Genomic DNA, 18688 nt, shown 5'->3' with positions numbered 1-18688 from the left:
TAATACTGTTTCTTATGGAGTTGTTGGTCATGGCTTCAAAGTTAGTCGAGTCAGAAGTTTTCAATTTAACAGGAGCTTTAAAACTTTATTTTGTGAAAATTTCAATAAAATGACAAAAAATGAAACGTAGTAAACTTTGTGTACTATTTTAATTTTTCATTGTGGTTTGATGAAAATGGGATGATACAGAAAAAATAGTAATTCTAAATTGACCCTTTTTTAAAGTTTTTCACAGGATTTGTTTTTGGGGGGGTTGGGGAGGAGGGGAAGATATCCTTTGCAAGAAATCTATCGCTCTGATATCTATGCATCGCTCAACATGTTGCGCCTTGTGTGCTGAATAGTACAATATAATTTATATTGAAGGTGTTTATCTGTGACATGAGTTTTAACTTTTTCTCAATAACTGAAAAGAAATCAAGCTGCACCTGCTAAATTTAGCAGTGATGATGTAACGTATCCACTTTGAGAGGGAAAGAGATGTCTGAAGGAAAGTTCATTGAGCTGGGAAACAGGCGCCCATGAGTTCAAAATCTCTGACAGTGTTTTTTTTCCCATGCACCTCATTGGTCTTATTATTTCCAAGATCCTTAACCCCAATCCTAGAAAGCCATTGTGTCACCCCATTGAGAGAGGTTACATAGAGTTGCTGTACGCACAGTCAAGATTAGAAGCCAAGGGTGGAAATCCTGTCCATATTGAAATCCGCAACAACATTCCCATTGGCCCTCATATGGCCAGGATTCCATGAGAGGCATCTAATATGGTAGACACAAATCTTTTCTCTTAGGCCAAACTCCTTTTCAGATTATCCTATTTCTGACCACTAACCTACTATCTTCTCCCAGAGCTAAGGCTAGAAACCAGGGTTCTATAGTATGCTATACTGTCTCCCAAGCAGTTGTGTTACCCAGTTGGAATCTGTGTATCACGCCTTCTCTCCTCTGATGGCTGAACTAAATACAGACTAGCAATTGCTCCTGTAGCTCAAATGCTAGAGACCTGAAGTGGGGATGTCAAGGTCCACAAAGCAGAGCTTGCTGATGGCTCAAGTGCAGGGAATTGTGGTTGCAGGTGACATTGATTTTCAAGTTTTCTATTTTAAAACAACTGGTTTATTTAATTCACACTATAAGAAAACATCCTGTAGCACACATTTGTAATTAAAGAATTATAATCTGTAAATAATGGCCTTCCACACCAAAATACAGGTGCAAAATACATTTGACATTTGTATGATTAAAAAGAATATCCAAAGTTGTTGTTATCAATGCTAATGTAGATTTTGGAAGAGGTGTTAAATCTCAGCCTTTAGGATTTAAGACAATATTTAACTAACGGGATTAGCAGATCTAATACAGACTTCAGATTATCTCACATTTGCGTAAAGTGAGGTTTCTTGCACCCCTCTGGTGCTGGGTACTGTTAGAGGTAGGATAGTGGACAGATGAACCATGGTTCTGATCCAGTATGGCAAAACCTATATTGCTGTGTAGGTGTTTCACAGTCCAGTCTTTCGTCATTCCTGATGTTGGTATCTACCTATTACAATATATAACTTCTGTGTATGAACTGTCATTTTTACTGAATTAGAAATTTGGGCCTTAGTCCTGCTGTTGAATTCATGTTGGTTCCGTTGTAAGATTGGGTCTTTATTCTGTTTCACAGCTTCTAAGTAGGTTGGAGATTTATAACAAATTTATCAGTCTGTTATGGAAGTGTGATCTTACATGGTCTTACTGAAAGAAAGAAAGAAAAAAGAAGCCAGCCCAAATTGTGGGGCAGGGAAAATAAGCCACATCCCATTTGGAATCACTGTACCTGTCAACCACTGGCAACTTTTCCTTGTTGGAAGACAAGCAATGGCAAAGAGTGGGATTGGCCAGCAGGCACCGTAGGAGGCCTGTAAAATGCAGTATGGGGCAGAGCAGGCCTCTTCCTGCTCCATCCCACCCTTGCTACCCCCTTTGCTAATAATTTGAACAGCTACAGGCAGTGTGGATTTGATTTAAATCGCTAGTCAGGAAGACACGATTTAATCATGCATTTGTACATAAAAGCGCATTCTTGTTGGTTGTTATAACTTCAATACATATTCTTCACAACTCAGGGATAGATGTAGGTTTCATTTTTAGAAGGTACACACAATACATTTTTAAAGTGATTTATTTTGAAAACTTTTCAGATTAGTTTTACAGCTATATCACAAAATGAATGATTGGTTATTTCATTTACCAAAGGTAATTGAAGCAGATATTTATGAAGTCATTGGGAGGTGAACTATCTCCAATTCAACAGGTTAATCATTAATGTTTGGAGGATTTTCTTGCCATGCTCTTTTAGGAGGAGATCACTACCAGACAGACATTTAAATTGTTTTATTTAACTAAAACAACAACGTTATATATTCTGGATTTTTTTTCTTCAACAGTAAACACATAATATTTTAACAAAACAAGTGTATGAATTTTTGAATTTAGTTAAACATTCCAGTTCTTTAAAATCAGGTTTGTTTTTGTTCAAATTGTTTTTAATTAAAATAGTTAAATTAAATATTAAAAAAAAATTAAATGGACTATTTCAGCCAGGTAAACATGAGAAACTTAAAATATTGGCTTCTGCAGCTAACTCAGTCGCCTTCATCATCATTTTCCTGTTTGTTCATAATCTGGAAAAGAAAAACAAGCTTTCCTGCTTTTTCAGGTTCCAAATGATTTCTCAATTTGGAATGAATTAGTCCAAAGGAAGAAAATATTCTTTCTACACCGGCAGAAGAAGCTACTGCTGTTCAAAGTGAGATTATCACTTCAACGGTCTCTGAATCCAAGTACTTAAGTTTTCACCAGTTCACTGATGAGACTGTCTTTAAAACATCATCAGCAAACATATATTTCTTGAATGGTTCACCCTTAGCTCTGAAGTTTATTATAGTTGGCGTTATGGAGGGATGATTGCTGGATGTCCATGTCATAGCCAACTCCTCTTCTTCAGCAGTTAAAGTTTGACCCTGGTACCGAGTATTGAGAATATTTGCAAGAAAATGAGCTGGAGATAGTGCTTGTCCCATTCGTTTTTTTAATGCTTGTAGTTTAATTCTGTCATTGCAGATTTCTCTTTTTGAGCTCTCACTCGGTTCCTTCCAAATTTCAATGGCATCAGCAATAAAACAGCTATTTCCCTGCATTTGTTCAAGGCTACAGAAATAGGCTTCAGGGTACTCGCATGTGTTCAACGTTTCTCTTAAGCCCAATGTTGAGAACTTTGGCTGTGACAGTGCCATCTATTTTTTCACGATTTTGTTCCCAAACTATCATCAGATTAGACCAGTTCTTGATACAGTGCTCAGAACAGTCCACTACTGAGTTCCATCGCACGTCTTGTGGGAGCGTTAGCTTGGTTCCTCCCACTTTTTTCAGAGCAGCTGCTGCAAAGTGTTTGTTATGGAAGTATTTTTGCAATTTCAACAACATTAGTCTTTATTTCTGGAACACTGAAGTCTTTGGCTAGGAGGTGCATCAAATGAGCACTGCAACCATATGTTATTAGCTTGGGACTCTCTTCTAAAAAAAATTCTTCTCATCTAGGATACATTTGCGGCATAGTCTGTGACCAAGCTGCGTACTAGACATTTGAATTTTTTTTCCACGGTTTGTTATAGCTTTTACTGCAACTTCTTTAGAAGTATTTTGCCGTGTGAGCATTTCCTGGTGTATCAATTGTTTCTGTAAGGAAGACATTCCCTTCTTCTGTGGTCACACAAGCACATACAACAGGATCATTGTGGACATTGCTCCACCCATTGAGACTCAAGTTAACAATTTCACCCTCTAGACCTTTGGCACACTGCTCAATTTCTCTTTCATACACTTTGTCCAGCAATTTGCCTGCAACATTGGACTGTATCCTGGTCTTAATGACTGAACCATGTTAATGAAGTGTGGGTTCTCAATCATACGGAAAGGAGAGTTCGTTGCATAAACAAACCGGGCAATTTTTTCATCAATTACCTCTCTTTTTGTAATCTGCTAGTTCTTATCACAAACTTATCTATGGTTGTTCCTGGATGATGAAGATTTTTTTTTCTTTTTGCTAGGTGATATACTGTGGCTATATGACATATATGGTGTGACTGAAAAACTATCATTGGCAGATAACTCTGAAACTATAGAAAATGATGGTGATCTTGAAGGTGGATGGTCTTTGGAATCCTGAAGGGATTGGGGATGGAGTCTCCTAAACAAAATAAGTCAATGCAGTTATTTAATCATTATTACCATACTGCTCATTTAGTATTACTCATTGCATTCACTGACACTCAGTACTACTTTAAAGGTGAAACTGAAAAAGGAAGTTCTGCTTATTTCAGCTATTTATTTTTTATCACAACTGCATCTAAAATGACAGTACCATAGAGTAACAACTACATTTTTTTGCTCAAACATGAGAATTCAAGAGTAGTCCAGAAGGAAGACAGGCAGTCCTTAAGAAAGATCTATGAAATAAAAAAGTTTACCAACCTGAAGATCCTGCATGTTCAGACATGTTCCTTTCATCATCTTCAACGCAGCTCCCTGCTGAGAAGGAACACGTCTCATGATGTTGTTTCATTCGGGCAACTGGGCCTTGCATTTCTTTGTTGCACTGTTTGCATTTTGCACACATGCCTGTCTTACCCAGAGATAGAGGAACTTCATTAAAATATTCCCAAACTGGGTCTCTTTAACAGCCTGCTGCTATTATAGATTTTCCCTTCTAGTGAGAGAATGGTATGGTAGATTTCAAATCAATGAAGGCTAGCTACACTCAGAAAGACTTCAAGGCTTCTGGAATATGCTGCTCAAACAGTTTCACTTTTGTTTCTACTGCCTGTCCCTCTCTTCTCACATTTATCTCCAGGCTTCTTCTCCTTGTCCAGATCTATTCCGCCCCCAACAATCTTCACTGAACTTTTTGAAACTTGTCACTTTTAGAGAGAGGTGAGGGATTGACTCTGTGTACACAAATTTGCAGAGGGACAATAGGGTTGAGGTCTGTTATTTCTCACCTCTATATATTATTTATTTTAAAACATTTTTGCTGTTAACGAGCATGTTATCTCTGGAGACACAAATCCACAGTTTGAGAACTGCAAAACTAAGCATCTCTGATGGTATCTTCTAGACTGAGCACTAAGTCCTATTGGGTAGATAGAAAGATTAACCTAAATAATCTATACAGAAGCCCCTAGAACCCTATAAAATTGGGTCCCTAATCCATTAACTATTGGAACTCGCTTACAAAACTTTTCTTAAACATTACATGAATATAGTGTCTCATACTATAGAATTAGAATTTATAATCCCTGTTCCATGATGAGATATCTTTGAGCAATAATGTATCTTAATTAAAACTATCTTTAGATAGGTTTTTTTCCTCAAAAAGATTTTATTAAACAAATCCGATTTTAAAAATAAAATCTGGTTGTTTTTTTTTAAATCATTGATTTTTATCCACCCTGGCTACAGGCCTGGGTTAGTCATGGGAAGTGACAGGATGCTCTAAATTTGGGCATCAAAAGTGAAGGAAGGAAAGTGACAGCTCAGCATAGCTGTTGCTTACCTTCATTTAGCTCTGTTGCCTAGACAGAGTGCCTTAAGGAGTTTCTTTGGTTTAAACTAAAGAATAATAAGAAAGTTGTGGCCTCATAGCCAAAAGATTCTAATTTGTCTCTGTCCTTATTGGATCTCTGCCATTCAGAATCTACAGTTTATTGTTTGAGAATTAAAATCAATTTTTCTCATATTGGCCTGTGCAGACTGAATATGTGTATTTGTGCACACCTCATACCATCATGCTGCAAGCACATCTTCAACAGATTATTAGAATATGAAAGCTGTAGTATTTTATAGCATTAGGATTGGCGGTATAAGGATCATGTTGAGAGAGTAACGTTTTTTCCTTTTGCATTTTTCTTTTAGGGTTGAGAAGAAAGAGCGAGCCCGCTTAAAGACAGTGAAATTTAATTCCAAAATGAGAGGAGATAAAGGGGTGAGTTTATGAAATGTTAATTACTTTTTTCATTAACATGGGTGGTAACATGTTTGAGTGGCTTATGTATGTGGATTTAACTTTCCTTATTTAATGATAACAGTTAAAAACTAAAACATCTGTCAGACAAAACCAGTTTATTCTAAAAGTTATTATTTAACAAATGGTAATTTTTAGGGCTGTCAAGCAATTAAAAAAATGTTATCGTGATTAATCACACAATTAAAAAACTTAATCGTGGGACTAATTGCATTGTTAAACAATAATAGAATACCATTTATTTAAATGTTCTTGGATGTTTTCTCCATTTTCAAATATATTGATTTCAATTACAACACAGAATACAAAGTGTACAGTGCTCACTTTATATTTATTTTTGATTACCAGTATTTGCACTGTAAAAAAACAAAAGAAATAATATTTTTCAATTCACCTAATACAAGTACTGTAATGCAATCTCTTTATCATGAAAGTTGAACTTACAAATGTAGAATTATGTACAAAAAAACTTGCATTCAAAAATAAAACAATGTAAAATTTTAGAGCCTGCAAGTCCACTCAGTTGTACTTCTTATTCAGCCAATCCCTCAGACAAACAAGTTTGTTTACAATTGCAGGAGATAATACTGCCCGCTTCTTGTTTACAATGTCACCTGAAAGTGAGGACAGGATTCTCGTGGCACTGTTCTAGCCGGTGTCGCAAGATATTTACGTGCCAGATGCTCTAAAGATTCACATGTTCCTTCGTGCTTCAACCACCATTCCAGAAGATATGCGTCCATGCTGATGACAAGTTCTACTTGATAAGAAACCAAAGCAGCGCGGACCGACGCATGTTCATTTTCGTTATCTGAGTCAGATGCCACCAGAGGAAGGTTGATTTTCTTTTTTGGTGGTTCAGGTTGTGTAGTTTCCACATTGGAGTGTTGCTCTTTTAAGACTTCTGAAAGCAAGCTCCATACCTAGTCCCTCTCAGATTTTGGAAGACATTTCAGATTCTTGAACCTTGGGGCGAGTGCTGTAGCTATCTTTAGAAATCTCACATTGGTACGTTCTTTGCATTTTGTCATATCTCCAGTGAAAGTGTTCTTAAAATGAACAACATGTGCTGCGTCATCATCCGAGATGTCTGTAACAGGAAATATATAGCAGAATGCAGGTAAAACAGAGCAGGGGACACACAATTCTGCCCCAAGGAGTTCAGTCAGAAATGTAATTAATGGTTATTTTTTTAATGAGCGTCATCAGCGTGGAAGCATGTCCTCTGGAATGGTGGCTGAAGCATGAAGCGGCATACAAATGTTTAGTATATCTGGCACGTAAATACCTTGCTACAAAAGTGCCATGCCAAATGCCTGTTCTCACTTTCGGGTGACATTGTAAATAAGAAGAGGGCAGCATTATCTCCTGTAAATGTAAACAAACTTATTTGTCTTAGCGATTGGCTGAACAAGAAGTAGGAGTGAGTGGACTTGTAGGCTGCGAAGTTTTACATAAATCTGCCTTTGTAAGTTGCACTTTCATGACAAAAAGATTGCACTACAGTACTTGTATGAGGTGAATTAAAAAATACTATTTCTTTCATCATCTTTACAATGCAAATATTTGTAAGCAAAAATAATACACGCTTTGATTTCAATTAAAACACAGAATACAATATATATGAAAATGTAGAAATACATCCAAAATATGCGATTAATCACGATTAATTAATTTTTTTATCGCAATTACTTTTTTTGAGTTAGGAGTGAATGTTTTTGCTAATAATATAATATACAGAGAAAGCCATAAATGGAAATGGTCCTATATGGTGATAAATTAATGCCAAAAAACAATTTGTGTAGTATTTGAAAGTTATGGGTCATTAATGTGGACCAGAGCCTTAATGGTCTCTTTTGGGGGAGAGAGTGACTTTGCTCCTTCATTTTAAAAAATGGCTACCCTATACAGTACTTTTTTAATAATGAAGAAGTCTAAACATTTTTTGTCAGTAGGTCTGTCTGAGGATAATAAACCTACATTTTGAGTCACTTAAGGACTATGTGAGAGAGATTCTCACTGTCAGTTAAATGTTAACCTAGAGTTTTTGTTATTGGTTCATCAGAAACTGAAGGGTAGTTTATGCATGTCAAAGACTGTTGTTTTAGAGGAAAAAATGATAAAAATTCACCCTGAGGTAATATTTAGGAAACTAATGTTTCACCAAATTATTACAAATGCTCAGAAAACAGAATTATAATGCATAATAGTCTCAGGAAGAATCTGTTACTACTATTTTTAAAATAGCCTAACCATTTTTCAAATTTTAGAATATAATTATATTCTGCCATGATTATGATTCTCATAGAATCGTAAAACTGGAAGGAACTACAAGAGGTCATCTAGTCCAGTCCCCTGCACTCATGGCAGGACTAAGCATTATCTGGACCATCCCTGACAGGTGGTTGTCTAACCTGCTCTTAAAAACCTCCAATGATGGAGATTCCACCGCCTTCCTAGACAATTTATTCCAATGCTTAACTACCCTGACAGGAAGTTTTTCCTAACGTCCAACCTAAACTGCCCTTGCTGCAATTTAAACCCATTGCTTCTTGTCCTATCCTCAGAGGTTAAGAACAACAATTTTTCCTCCCTCCTCCTTGTAAAAACCTTTTATGTACTTGAAAACTGTTATCATGGCCCCTCTCAGTCTCCTCTTCTTGAGACTAAACAAACCCTACTTTTTCAATCTTTCCTCACTGATCATGTTTTCTAGACCTTTAATCATTTTTGTTGTTCTTCTCTGGACTTTCTCCAACTTGTCCACATCTTCCCTAAATACTCCAGTTTTACAGTCAAATCAAATCCCGTAAAATAGGGATTGTAACAGATGTTTCCAGATCTTCTACAACTACTGATATGCTAATAAGCATAGCTAAAATACATTTTCAGTTTAAGGACTTATCTAAATTACTAATCTGTTGACATTTTAGCCAAAATATGCTTCATAATTTTTGGAAATAAATACACTAGTTCAAATAAATACACTTTAATCATTTTAAAAGTGGAGAGAGCTAATGCAGTAATATCCAGAGTAGGCTACTGCTATAGATCCCAAAGATTTCTTTTTAATTGTGTTTACTTAGTAAATTAGATATAATCATTTCCTTTATATGGTTTCTATAAATACACAGAATCAAATTGAAGGGACGAGGTAATAAGAATATGAATATATAGTCCTGATAAAGTAAGACTTATCTTTTCTTGGACCAACTTCTGCTTTCTTTTATTACATGGTTCCTGTCAGCAAATGCAATGTGCCTTTCATGGGTATTTGTAAGATAGCTTGGTGTACCGTTAGGCATACCTTCAACTGAGCAACCTCAAAAGAATTTTGTTTAATCAGCGCTTTCAAAAGAGCAGTTTAAACAGTGCCTGTTTGGGTACCTGCTTACTAGATAATGCATGCTATGCCCATGTTACATATTGAAAGTTTTAATTAGTTGTATTAATAGTAAAATTCACCTGAATGTGTATCTGCATTTTTGCACATAATCTGTTTTAGATGGAAACAAATACCTGTAGTGACTTTCTGACAGCCAAATTTAATACTGCCTTGAGACTTACTCGGATCATTGTTTATATCTTTTCAGTTTGTACATGCAAAATTACATATTGGAATATTATACCATGCCAACTGAGGGTGTAGTAATTTTTATATATTTTGAATTTACTGTTTAATTTTATAGCATTTAACATTTTACCATTGAGCAGGTTACTTTTCTTACAGTGATAAAGTTATACATTAATCTTCAGGTTTTTCACGTTACTTGTAACTGACATCCTCAACCTGAGATAGTCGCAAAAGGAATATTCTTAGACATTTAAATATTTGTTGTGATTGTTTTTAATTAAATTAGAATAATTTTGCAAAACATTACCATACAGCATATTCCTTGAGAAGATAATCGCATGTTTTTGTAACTTGTCTACCATAAAATTGTAAACAGTTAACTGAATTAACTATGTATTTAAATCATAGTCTTGTATGTTGACTGTAACAAAGTTTGTACACAGTCACTGTGTACTAACACAGCACCAAAAATATGCATGAAATACTGAGTGGAAAAACAAACTACGCTTGCCATTGATAGAGAACTGCATTTCTTTCTCTATAATAACATTTCCTGTTCCAAGCACTCATTAATCTTAAGCTGTTCATAGTCTTTTGCTTCAGCTGCAAATTTTAATATTTCAGTTTCTCTTTAAAATACCCTTAGTATCTCACTGTAAGGTCTGGGCTACACTATTCGTGTAGCTGAAGTCAAAGTATCTTAGTTTGACTTACCTGACCGTCCTCACGGCGGCGAGTCAACCACAGCAGCTCCCCCGTCAACTCCGCTTACTCCTCCTGCCAAGGTGGAGTATAGGTGTCAATTCGGAGATCGATTTATCGCGTCTAGACAAGACGCGATAAATCAATCCCCAATATATCGATCACTACCCGCCGATCTGGCGGATAGTGAAGACTTAGCCTAATTGTCATGTGGGTATTTTCCCCCAATGTAACTGCATGAAAGATATCTACCTGCAGTATTTTACATATGTATTATATTATACTTCTTTGACGTTTTCAAATATCACGTATCAAGAATCCTTACTTAAAGGATTTTATGTAATGATAAAGTAAATATTGCAGCCCTAAATATAATATTGAGAGAAAACATTAAAATGCCAATTCATTTATTCTAAGGAAAACTGAGAAACTGGAGCATGCATGATTATCATTTTTCTTCTCTATTCTTTTAATATACACATTTATCTCATTTTGCTTGCGCTGCTTCTGTTTTTAACAAATTCTTTTTTGTGTAAACTATCCATCATTTGCATTGGGTTTATGAAATATTTATAAAATTAATGTGTCTACAATTAATAAGCAATTCTCTCTAGCCTTTATAATCATATCTTTTTTAAAAAAATCATCTTTTGGCTAATGTTTTATTTAAAATCGGTACATTATTACTATTTATTTTGCAATGAAACTGACTCTGACCATTACATATGCAGTATATGAAATTATTATTAAATGGTTTTAAATCAATAAAATTTACTATAGAGGAAGTCAAATCAAAGATTAGTTTTATCAAATATTTTTAAAAGGTATCTAAACAAAAATGAGTATTCTGCCAGAAGTGCATTAAAAGCACCACTGCGTTGTTCTAATTGTCAAAGATAGCTAAATCTTTCTTCCTTATTTGACTTGCACCAAAATTTTGTCAGAGCTTTCCATAACGTTCTTCTTTTGAAGTTGAAACATTTTGTCTGACTTATGCTCCATGGTGGCCTTTGCCCTTGTGCTGCAGTTGCATTTGTTATGTGAAACCTCCGATTATGGAAATCCATGTTACATGCTTGGTGTACGTGGTTGTGAGATCTAGGATTAATTTCAATTTTAAGAATGATTGATAGACCTCTATGCTGAAGTAGCAATGACTTGCTGCCATCAGCTTTGGTCCTCCTGAGCTTCAGTACCTTAGCCCAGAATCCTGCCCATACCACCTGTAGTTCATGCAAACATACGATTGGTTAGGTGCCAGTTCTCGTGCCCATATGTCTGGATAATACTTTTCACAGCTGAATACCAGTTTTGCTAGTCACTGATGCCAACCAGTTAAGAGGTTTTATGAACTTCCTAATTAATATTTTTAGTGCTTTTTTTCCAGAACTCTCCCTTCTCTGGCAGGCCTCAGTGTGCTCCACTGGTACCATATGCCTTTTTTGCACCTGGTAATATTTAAACAACAAAATACATTATTTTAACAGTGGCAGTGATGACATCAGTTCATCCTCCAGCATCTGTCATTGCTAAACAAGTCTGTGTTAAAGCAGATGGCCGGAAAGGCTGTGAACATTGTAGTAGAGTGCAAACTACATGATACTCTGCAGGCATTCACTGAATAAATGCCAAGCTTATCATTGTTCTGGTTGTGCACTAGCCCTGAAAAAAGAGCTCAGCAAGTCAAAGAAGCACAGCGCTGCCTGACCCCCTAATTGCTGCTATATCTCCTTCCACATGGAGTAACGGAAGGGAAGAAAAAAGCACTTTGTACATGTTTCTTCCCATAAGACTTACCTTCATCTGGATCACATTGTGATTAAGGGAGGGTAAGGTCCAACTGGATAAAATATGATGGACAAAGCATATTGCAGTTATGCTATAGATTCTAGAAATAACTATTAATAGAATCCTTATAGCAAGAACTGAAAATCAGTACTTTCTTTTGAAGAATTTACTTTGAAAAATGGCTCTATAGAAATGGCATTGTGTTGCTCCATGCTTCTGGCACAGTGTCCATATCACATGTTTTTAATTTAGAAATAAACTCTGCAAACTCAGCCACTCCTTTCACATCATCACCAGTAACAGAAGTTCTGCAGGCCAGATGAAGCACACTGACTGATTATTAAACAGGTCACTTAATGATACAGGGAGCAGTTGTGCACAGTAAGAAGGTTCCATTTTAATATAGCCACTTTCCAGAATAGAACTATGCTGTAAGGATGGGAGGTTTTCATCATATTTTCAGCAGTGGACATCACCAATTTTAGTTAAATCTGTGTTGCCATCTTCCACATACAGTGTACATAAAGGTGTATATTCATCTCATTTCTAAAGTAGCCTAGGATTGTAATAATAGCTTGAGCTCAAATGGAAAAAAATTGTGATAAAAAAAATCCTCACTAAATCAGGATAAAGCATCTGAGCTGTACAAATCCTTCAGCATCAATACCAGAATTCCTAATTCTTGCTGAATACCATCCTGAGCTTTGCAGTGTCTGATTTCTAAAATGACAGTTCCACCCCTATGCCCCATCCCCACAATGCTGAAGAAAAATTAACAATCTGAACAATGAAATAAGTAAGTGTTAAGAATGGACCTTGGCACTGGGATGTGGACTTTCCCACTGCAATGTTCATTTCTTGCCATGAATTTGTGAGGAATTGCTGATGCAGAAGAATTAAGGAAAATGCAGAGATTTTTTTTTTAAAGTGATGATGAATGTTTTAACTGAGCAAAACTATTGTTTTTTGTAAAATTGTTGTTTTCACTACTCTTTTTTCTGGAAGTAGTATCAGCATTTAATTATTTTGCTTTCATATACATTGGCTGTCGTTCAAATATTTAGTTGTGCCTTTGCAAGCAGATAATGCTGTGAATACCTGGTTACCCCTGTACTAGCTAATATCTGTGACTTCCTCCATTCTGTTTATCAAATGGTTTTTACTTTTGATGGTTTTAGCAGCCTACTGGCTCTCACTTTTTTCTCTTCGCAAAGGATCTGAATTGTGAAGCATAAGGCCACAGATGATAAACCATGGATACCAGCTTTCCAATTCTTTTCCAATTGCAAAATATGGAGGGTTTGAGCATAACCAAAAGCCCACTCTATTTCTGATGAGCTGGGGTGATGATGTTAAATTAAAATATAAACTGCATTATGTGGTTATAGGAGTCAGCTTCCACAAAGCTGCTGGGGCTGGGCCTTTGTACACACAGACATTAGACACCCTTTGTTTTGCCCCTCCTTCTCTTCTTCAGCAGTCATTCAATGACAAGCGTAAAAAGAACCTCTTTTCCCGAAAATTTCCCTTCTACAAGAACAAGGACCAGAGTGAGCAAGAAACCAGTGATATTGACCGTAAGTACGTGGAATCCAGTGGAGAGAAAAACATACACACACCGAAGGGCCTGCTAGCTTCCAGTAGGGTGTTACCTTGGAGACAGTTTCAAGAGCTGCAACAGGTTAATGGAACTCAAACAAAGTGAATGACAAAACAGCCTTTTAAATCAATAAATTGATCCATGTGCTGTTACAGTGCATCCTAACTGTTCTTGGAATCCAAGAGCAGCCTTGTTCATAGTGAACTGGATGGGACTGTGGGATGATGATTATGTGTGTAATTGGAGGTGATAACTAAGTTCTGTTACTCTGTTAATTGTACCTTATCAATAACTTCATAAAGAGAGTGCACTGCTTTAAAACTGTTAGATTATAAATGAACTATAACCAGTCACTTTAGACTCATTCTTTGAAATTTGTTCTATTTTAATCTTTAATTTTAATACTGTCCTAATTTTAAGGGTGTTTCTTTAATACTTTATTGCCTTCATTGGAAAAAAGTATTTTTGAAACAGAAATCTTATTTTTACAATAAAAATAAAGTTGATTTTTCAGATCTTACCTACTATAAGATCCCTCTGCCTTTGCATCAGTGATAACACGTCAGCTGCTAGCCATTTTAAATCCTAGGAGCTGACTGTGAAAAAACTTTCTGTAGATCTATGTCTCCCTGTAATGTTCTTGAAACTGTCTCTTACCGTAGCGCCAGTTTTATACATTACTGACAGTTATTTTTTTTTTTTTTTGTGATTATCTTTTTATTGCTTGCCCTCTGGGGACTACTCTACAGGAGATCCCTGACGACATGGGATCAAAAGGCCTGAGTAAGTGATCAAAATACGCCCAAGTTATATTTAACCTCCATCTGTAAACTTAATTTTTATAGATCCATTTTAAGACTGGTGGTATTGCTCTGCGGACGTAAGGAGGTTAATTATTTCAAAGTATTCTATAGAATTTTCTTAATTTGTAACATTCTTGGGTTTTATCTTTTAAGATCTTCCAACTTCATTTAATTCAGGTGACAATCACTTTTTATTTTTGGTTTAGAAGCTTACGCAAAGATACTGTATGTCACAGATAACGACTGCTCTCTCTGAACTAGTTAATGTATCTTTTCTAGTACGTCATTTTTATATTGGTTTTACCATAAATTTTTTTAAGAAATACAGTATTCTACAGTTATGAGCCACACCATTGCAATAATGCTTATTTGCTTCAGTTTTTAATTATTATTGTAGAATATCGTATTTTTAATGGCTGCTACTACTAAAATGCCTTTACATATTTTAAAATTAGCAGCAGTAAAAATAGCTTCATTTTCTCTTACATGATGGAAAATGCATTCTGGCAGAGATAAGATGGGGAGGAGGTTCTATCTGATCTATTTTGTCTCTTATGTGGTACTCACATAAGAATACTGATCATATAGTAAGGAGGTCATTATTAAGCACATGTCCTGTATAAGTATCACTTTCAGTTCCTACAAAACCATATCTGTTTTATTACATGAAGCATAATAGCACTGGGGATGCTAAATAAGTAATGCTGGATTAGTAATAGCCATGTTTTGAAAAATTTAGTTTGTAATTTAAATTACAGCAAGCTTTAAAAACTACCAATTACTTTAGTAGACCTATCTGTGTATAATTGTCTGGGTGTTCAGGCAGCATTATCATGATAATCCAGCAAAGGATAAAATTTGCAGGTAAAGTTAAAATTTAGTAGCTTAGTTTTAAAATATTGGTGATCAAGACACACAAATTATCTCATACTTCTGGATTGGTAAGGCTCTGAGGCCACAGACAAAACATTCTGGTGAGTACTAACTTTCTATTCTACCAGCCTATTAGAATTCTTTGAGGGGGGTCAACAAACATGTGGACAAGGGTGATCCAGTGGATATAGTGTACTTGGACATTCAGAAAGCCTTTAACAAGATTCTTCACCAAACGCTCTTAAGCAAAGTAAGCAGTCATGGGATAAGAGGGAAGGTGCTCTCTTGGATCATTAACTGGTTAAAAGATAGGAATAAATGGTCAGTTTTCAGAGTGGCAAGAGGTAAATAGCCAAGTCCCCAAGGATTTGTACTTGCACCAGTATTGTTCAACATATTCATGAATAAGGCTGCAATCCTTTCACAGAGGTTGCAGAAGTCATGAATTCTGTGACTTTCTGCGACCTCCGTGACTTCCACAGTGGCTAGTGCGGCTGACTTCAGGGCCACCTGAGCAGCCGAGGGTGCAGCTGGTCCTGGGGACCGCCCAAGCAGCAGCCCCGGGAAGCATCTTAGCAGCAGTCCCCGGGGCAACCACACTGGCCGCTGCTTGGGTGGCCCCAGGCAACTGACTCCAGGGACTACCAGAACTGCAGCTGGTGTGGCTGGCTCTGGGGAACACCAGAGCAGCGGTTCTGGGGGTGCCCTGGGGACCGCCAAAATAGCGGTTCTGGGGCAGCAGCATGGGGCACCTGGAGGCCGGCCGGAGAGTGGTCCCCTGGAGCAGGGGGTCTCTGGAGCAGCAGGACCCCAGAAGTAGAGATTTAGTCCGGAGTATTTTTGGTTAGAGTCATGGACAGGTCACAGGCCGTGAATTTTTACTTATTGCCTGTGACCTGTCCATGACTTACCAAAAATACCCATGACTAAATTTTAGGCTGATTCATAAATGATCTGAAAAAGGGGGTAAACAGTGAGGTGGTAGAGTTTGCAGATGATACTATTAGTAAAGATAGTTAAGTCCAAAGCTGACTGTGGGTGACTGGTCGACAGAATGACAGATGAAATTCAATGTTGAAAAATGCAAAGTAATGCACATTGGAAAACATAATCCCAACTATAAGTACAAAATGATGGGATCTAAAATAGCTGTTACCACGCAAGAAAGAGATCTTGTAGTCATTGTGGATAGTTCTATGTGCAGCAGCAGTCAAAAAAGCTACCAGAATGTTAGGAACCATTAGGAAAGGGATAGATAATAAGAATAATAATGTCACTATATAAATCCATGGTACGCCCACTCTTTGAATACTGTTTGCAGTTCTGGTTGCCCAATCTCCAAAAAGATATATTAGAATTGGAAAAAATATAGAGAACAGTAACAAAAATGTTTAGAAGTATGAAACAGCTTCCATATGAGGAGAGATTAGAAAAACTGGAACTTTTCAGTTTAGAAGATGACTAAGGTGGGGGTTGGGTATGATAGAGGTCTATAAAACATGAATAGTGTGGAAAAGTGAATAGCAAAGTGTTACTTACTCCTTCACATAACACAAGGAGTCTTGTGTGTGCTTGCTGTGGAACCGCTTCCTGAAATGAAGAGCTTCTGGCAGCATAGTGCTACCTTCCAGGCCTCCATAGACCTCACTCTCTGTACAGGTATCAAGATGCACACACCAACCCCTGAATACTTGGAGCATTTTCTGTGTCCAGACCGGGGGTTCTCAAGCTGAGGTCGTGACTCCTCAGGGGATCATGAGGTTATTAGCTGGGGGGTCGCAAGCTGTCAGCCTCCACCCCAAACTCCACTTTGCCTCCAATATTTATAATAGTGTTAAATATTTTTAAAGTATTTAATTTATAAGGGGGGTCACACTCAGAGGCTTGCTGTGTGAAAGGGGTCACCACTACAAAAGTTCGAGAACCACTGAACACTCATGCACTGGGCCTGATATTCTCAAAGCAACAGTACGCACCAGGTTGTAAGATTCAACTCAAGACCAGCACTTTGTTTAACGCAAAGTACTTAGATACACTGGCAGTGAAAACAAGAATAAGTTTTATTATCAAAGACTAGTGATTCACGTGAAGAGTGAGTAAGGATATTGGAAACAAATGGTTACATATAAAACAAAATCATAACACACTATCTAGAGACAAAACTTAAAACCGGTTAACCTCCTGTCTAAAACATTTTCTCTCGCCCAAAGTCCTGTTCATTGTTTTCAACCAGGGTTGGCTGAGACTTTCCTTTTATGAAAGCAAACACACAGTCCGTTTAGTTTGTAGGTGCAGGATGCCACAGTGCCCTCTTTGCCTTCTAGAAATACCTCCAATGTTCATTGTCTTTACTCATAAAAAAGCTAAACCCCTGTTGAATTCATATCGCTTCGTAAGTGTTTGACTTCATTAGTAAATGAGCATCCATTGTGTTAGCCTAAAATGCTTAATTTATATTCCAACAGAGAGATACGTGTTTATCTCCTGTCTGGAGGAATCTTTCTAAGTGTCATCTTTTGGTGAACTGCTTTTAACTTACATGCTTAAGAACATAATTTTCTAATACATATAACTCTTTGCATAGTACATGTAGATACTTTTCACAATGATATTGATGGCTTTCATTTGAGACCTCAAAGGACATTCTTCGGTGACCCAGAATGTGCATATCATAATCAGGAGATGCTTGAACCCTTCTGCACCCCCCTTGCCAGTTGATATTAAGAGGTTCTTGGGTCAGAGGAGCCCAACCAGATTTCTTGTATCCCATTATAGTTCCCAAAAAGCTTTTGCTGCAGTCTTTGCTAGTTGGATCTCCTTCTCTTCTCATGGCTGATATTAAGCCCTGCAGTCCTACACCTTTACAACTCGTGCCCATTACTATAGTGTCATATTACTGGTTATTAGAGAGACAGGGTGGGTGAGGTAATCTCTTTTGTTGGACCAACTTCTGTTGGTGAGAGAGACAAGCTTTTAAACTTACACAGAGATCTTCTTGACCCCTGAGTTCTGTGTAAGCTCAAAAGCTTCTCTCACCGATAAAAGTTGGTCCAATAAAAGATATTACTTCACCCACCTTGTCTCTCTAATATCCTGGGACCAACACAGCCATAACACTGCATACACTACTGGTTAGTCTAATAAACTGATGAAATGGTGTCTCCAAGGTGCATACTGCTTGGTGTGTCCTTCGCAGGATGCATTTCTTCCATGCTCTATAGGTAGACTTTTGTCTCTCTATTTTCTTCTTCAAGTAGTGTCCCTGTGGGTGCTCCGCTTTAG

At 36.9% G+C, this 18688-nt stretch overlaps 1 protein-coding gene across 17 annotated transcripts in view; it reads left to right on the top strand.

The window, feature by feature from the left end:
- Positions 1-18688, top strand: part of DLG1 (discs large MAGUK scaffold protein 1) — a 451639-nt gene that overhangs the window by 372260 nt on the left and 60691 nt on the right. For 9 of the 17 annotated variants that reach the window (XM_077826704.1, XM_077826703.1, XM_077826699.1 and 6 more), the window contains 2 exons: positions 5958-6027; positions 13608-13707. In XM_077826704.1, coding sequence (XP_077682830.1) covers positions 5958-6027; positions 13608-13707 — 170 coding nt within the window. Of the gene's footprint in view, positions 1-5957; positions 6028-13607; positions 13708-14479; positions 14514-18688 lie in introns of all 17 variants that reach the window. The other 8 variants (XM_077826707.1, XM_077826705.1, XM_077826697.1 and 5 more) reach the window with 2 other exon arrangements.

Source organism: Eretmochelys imbricata, chromosome 9, assembly GCF_965152235.1.
Source record: "Eretmochelys imbricata isolate rEreImb1 chromosome 9, rEreImb1.hap1, whole genome shotgun sequence".
Classification (NCBI taxonomy): domain Eukaryota; kingdom Metazoa; phylum Chordata; order Testudines; family Cheloniidae; genus Eretmochelys; species Eretmochelys imbricata.
The sequence above is the reverse complement of the archived record's forward strand: the minus strand, read 5'-3'. Positions and strand labels throughout refer to the sequence as shown.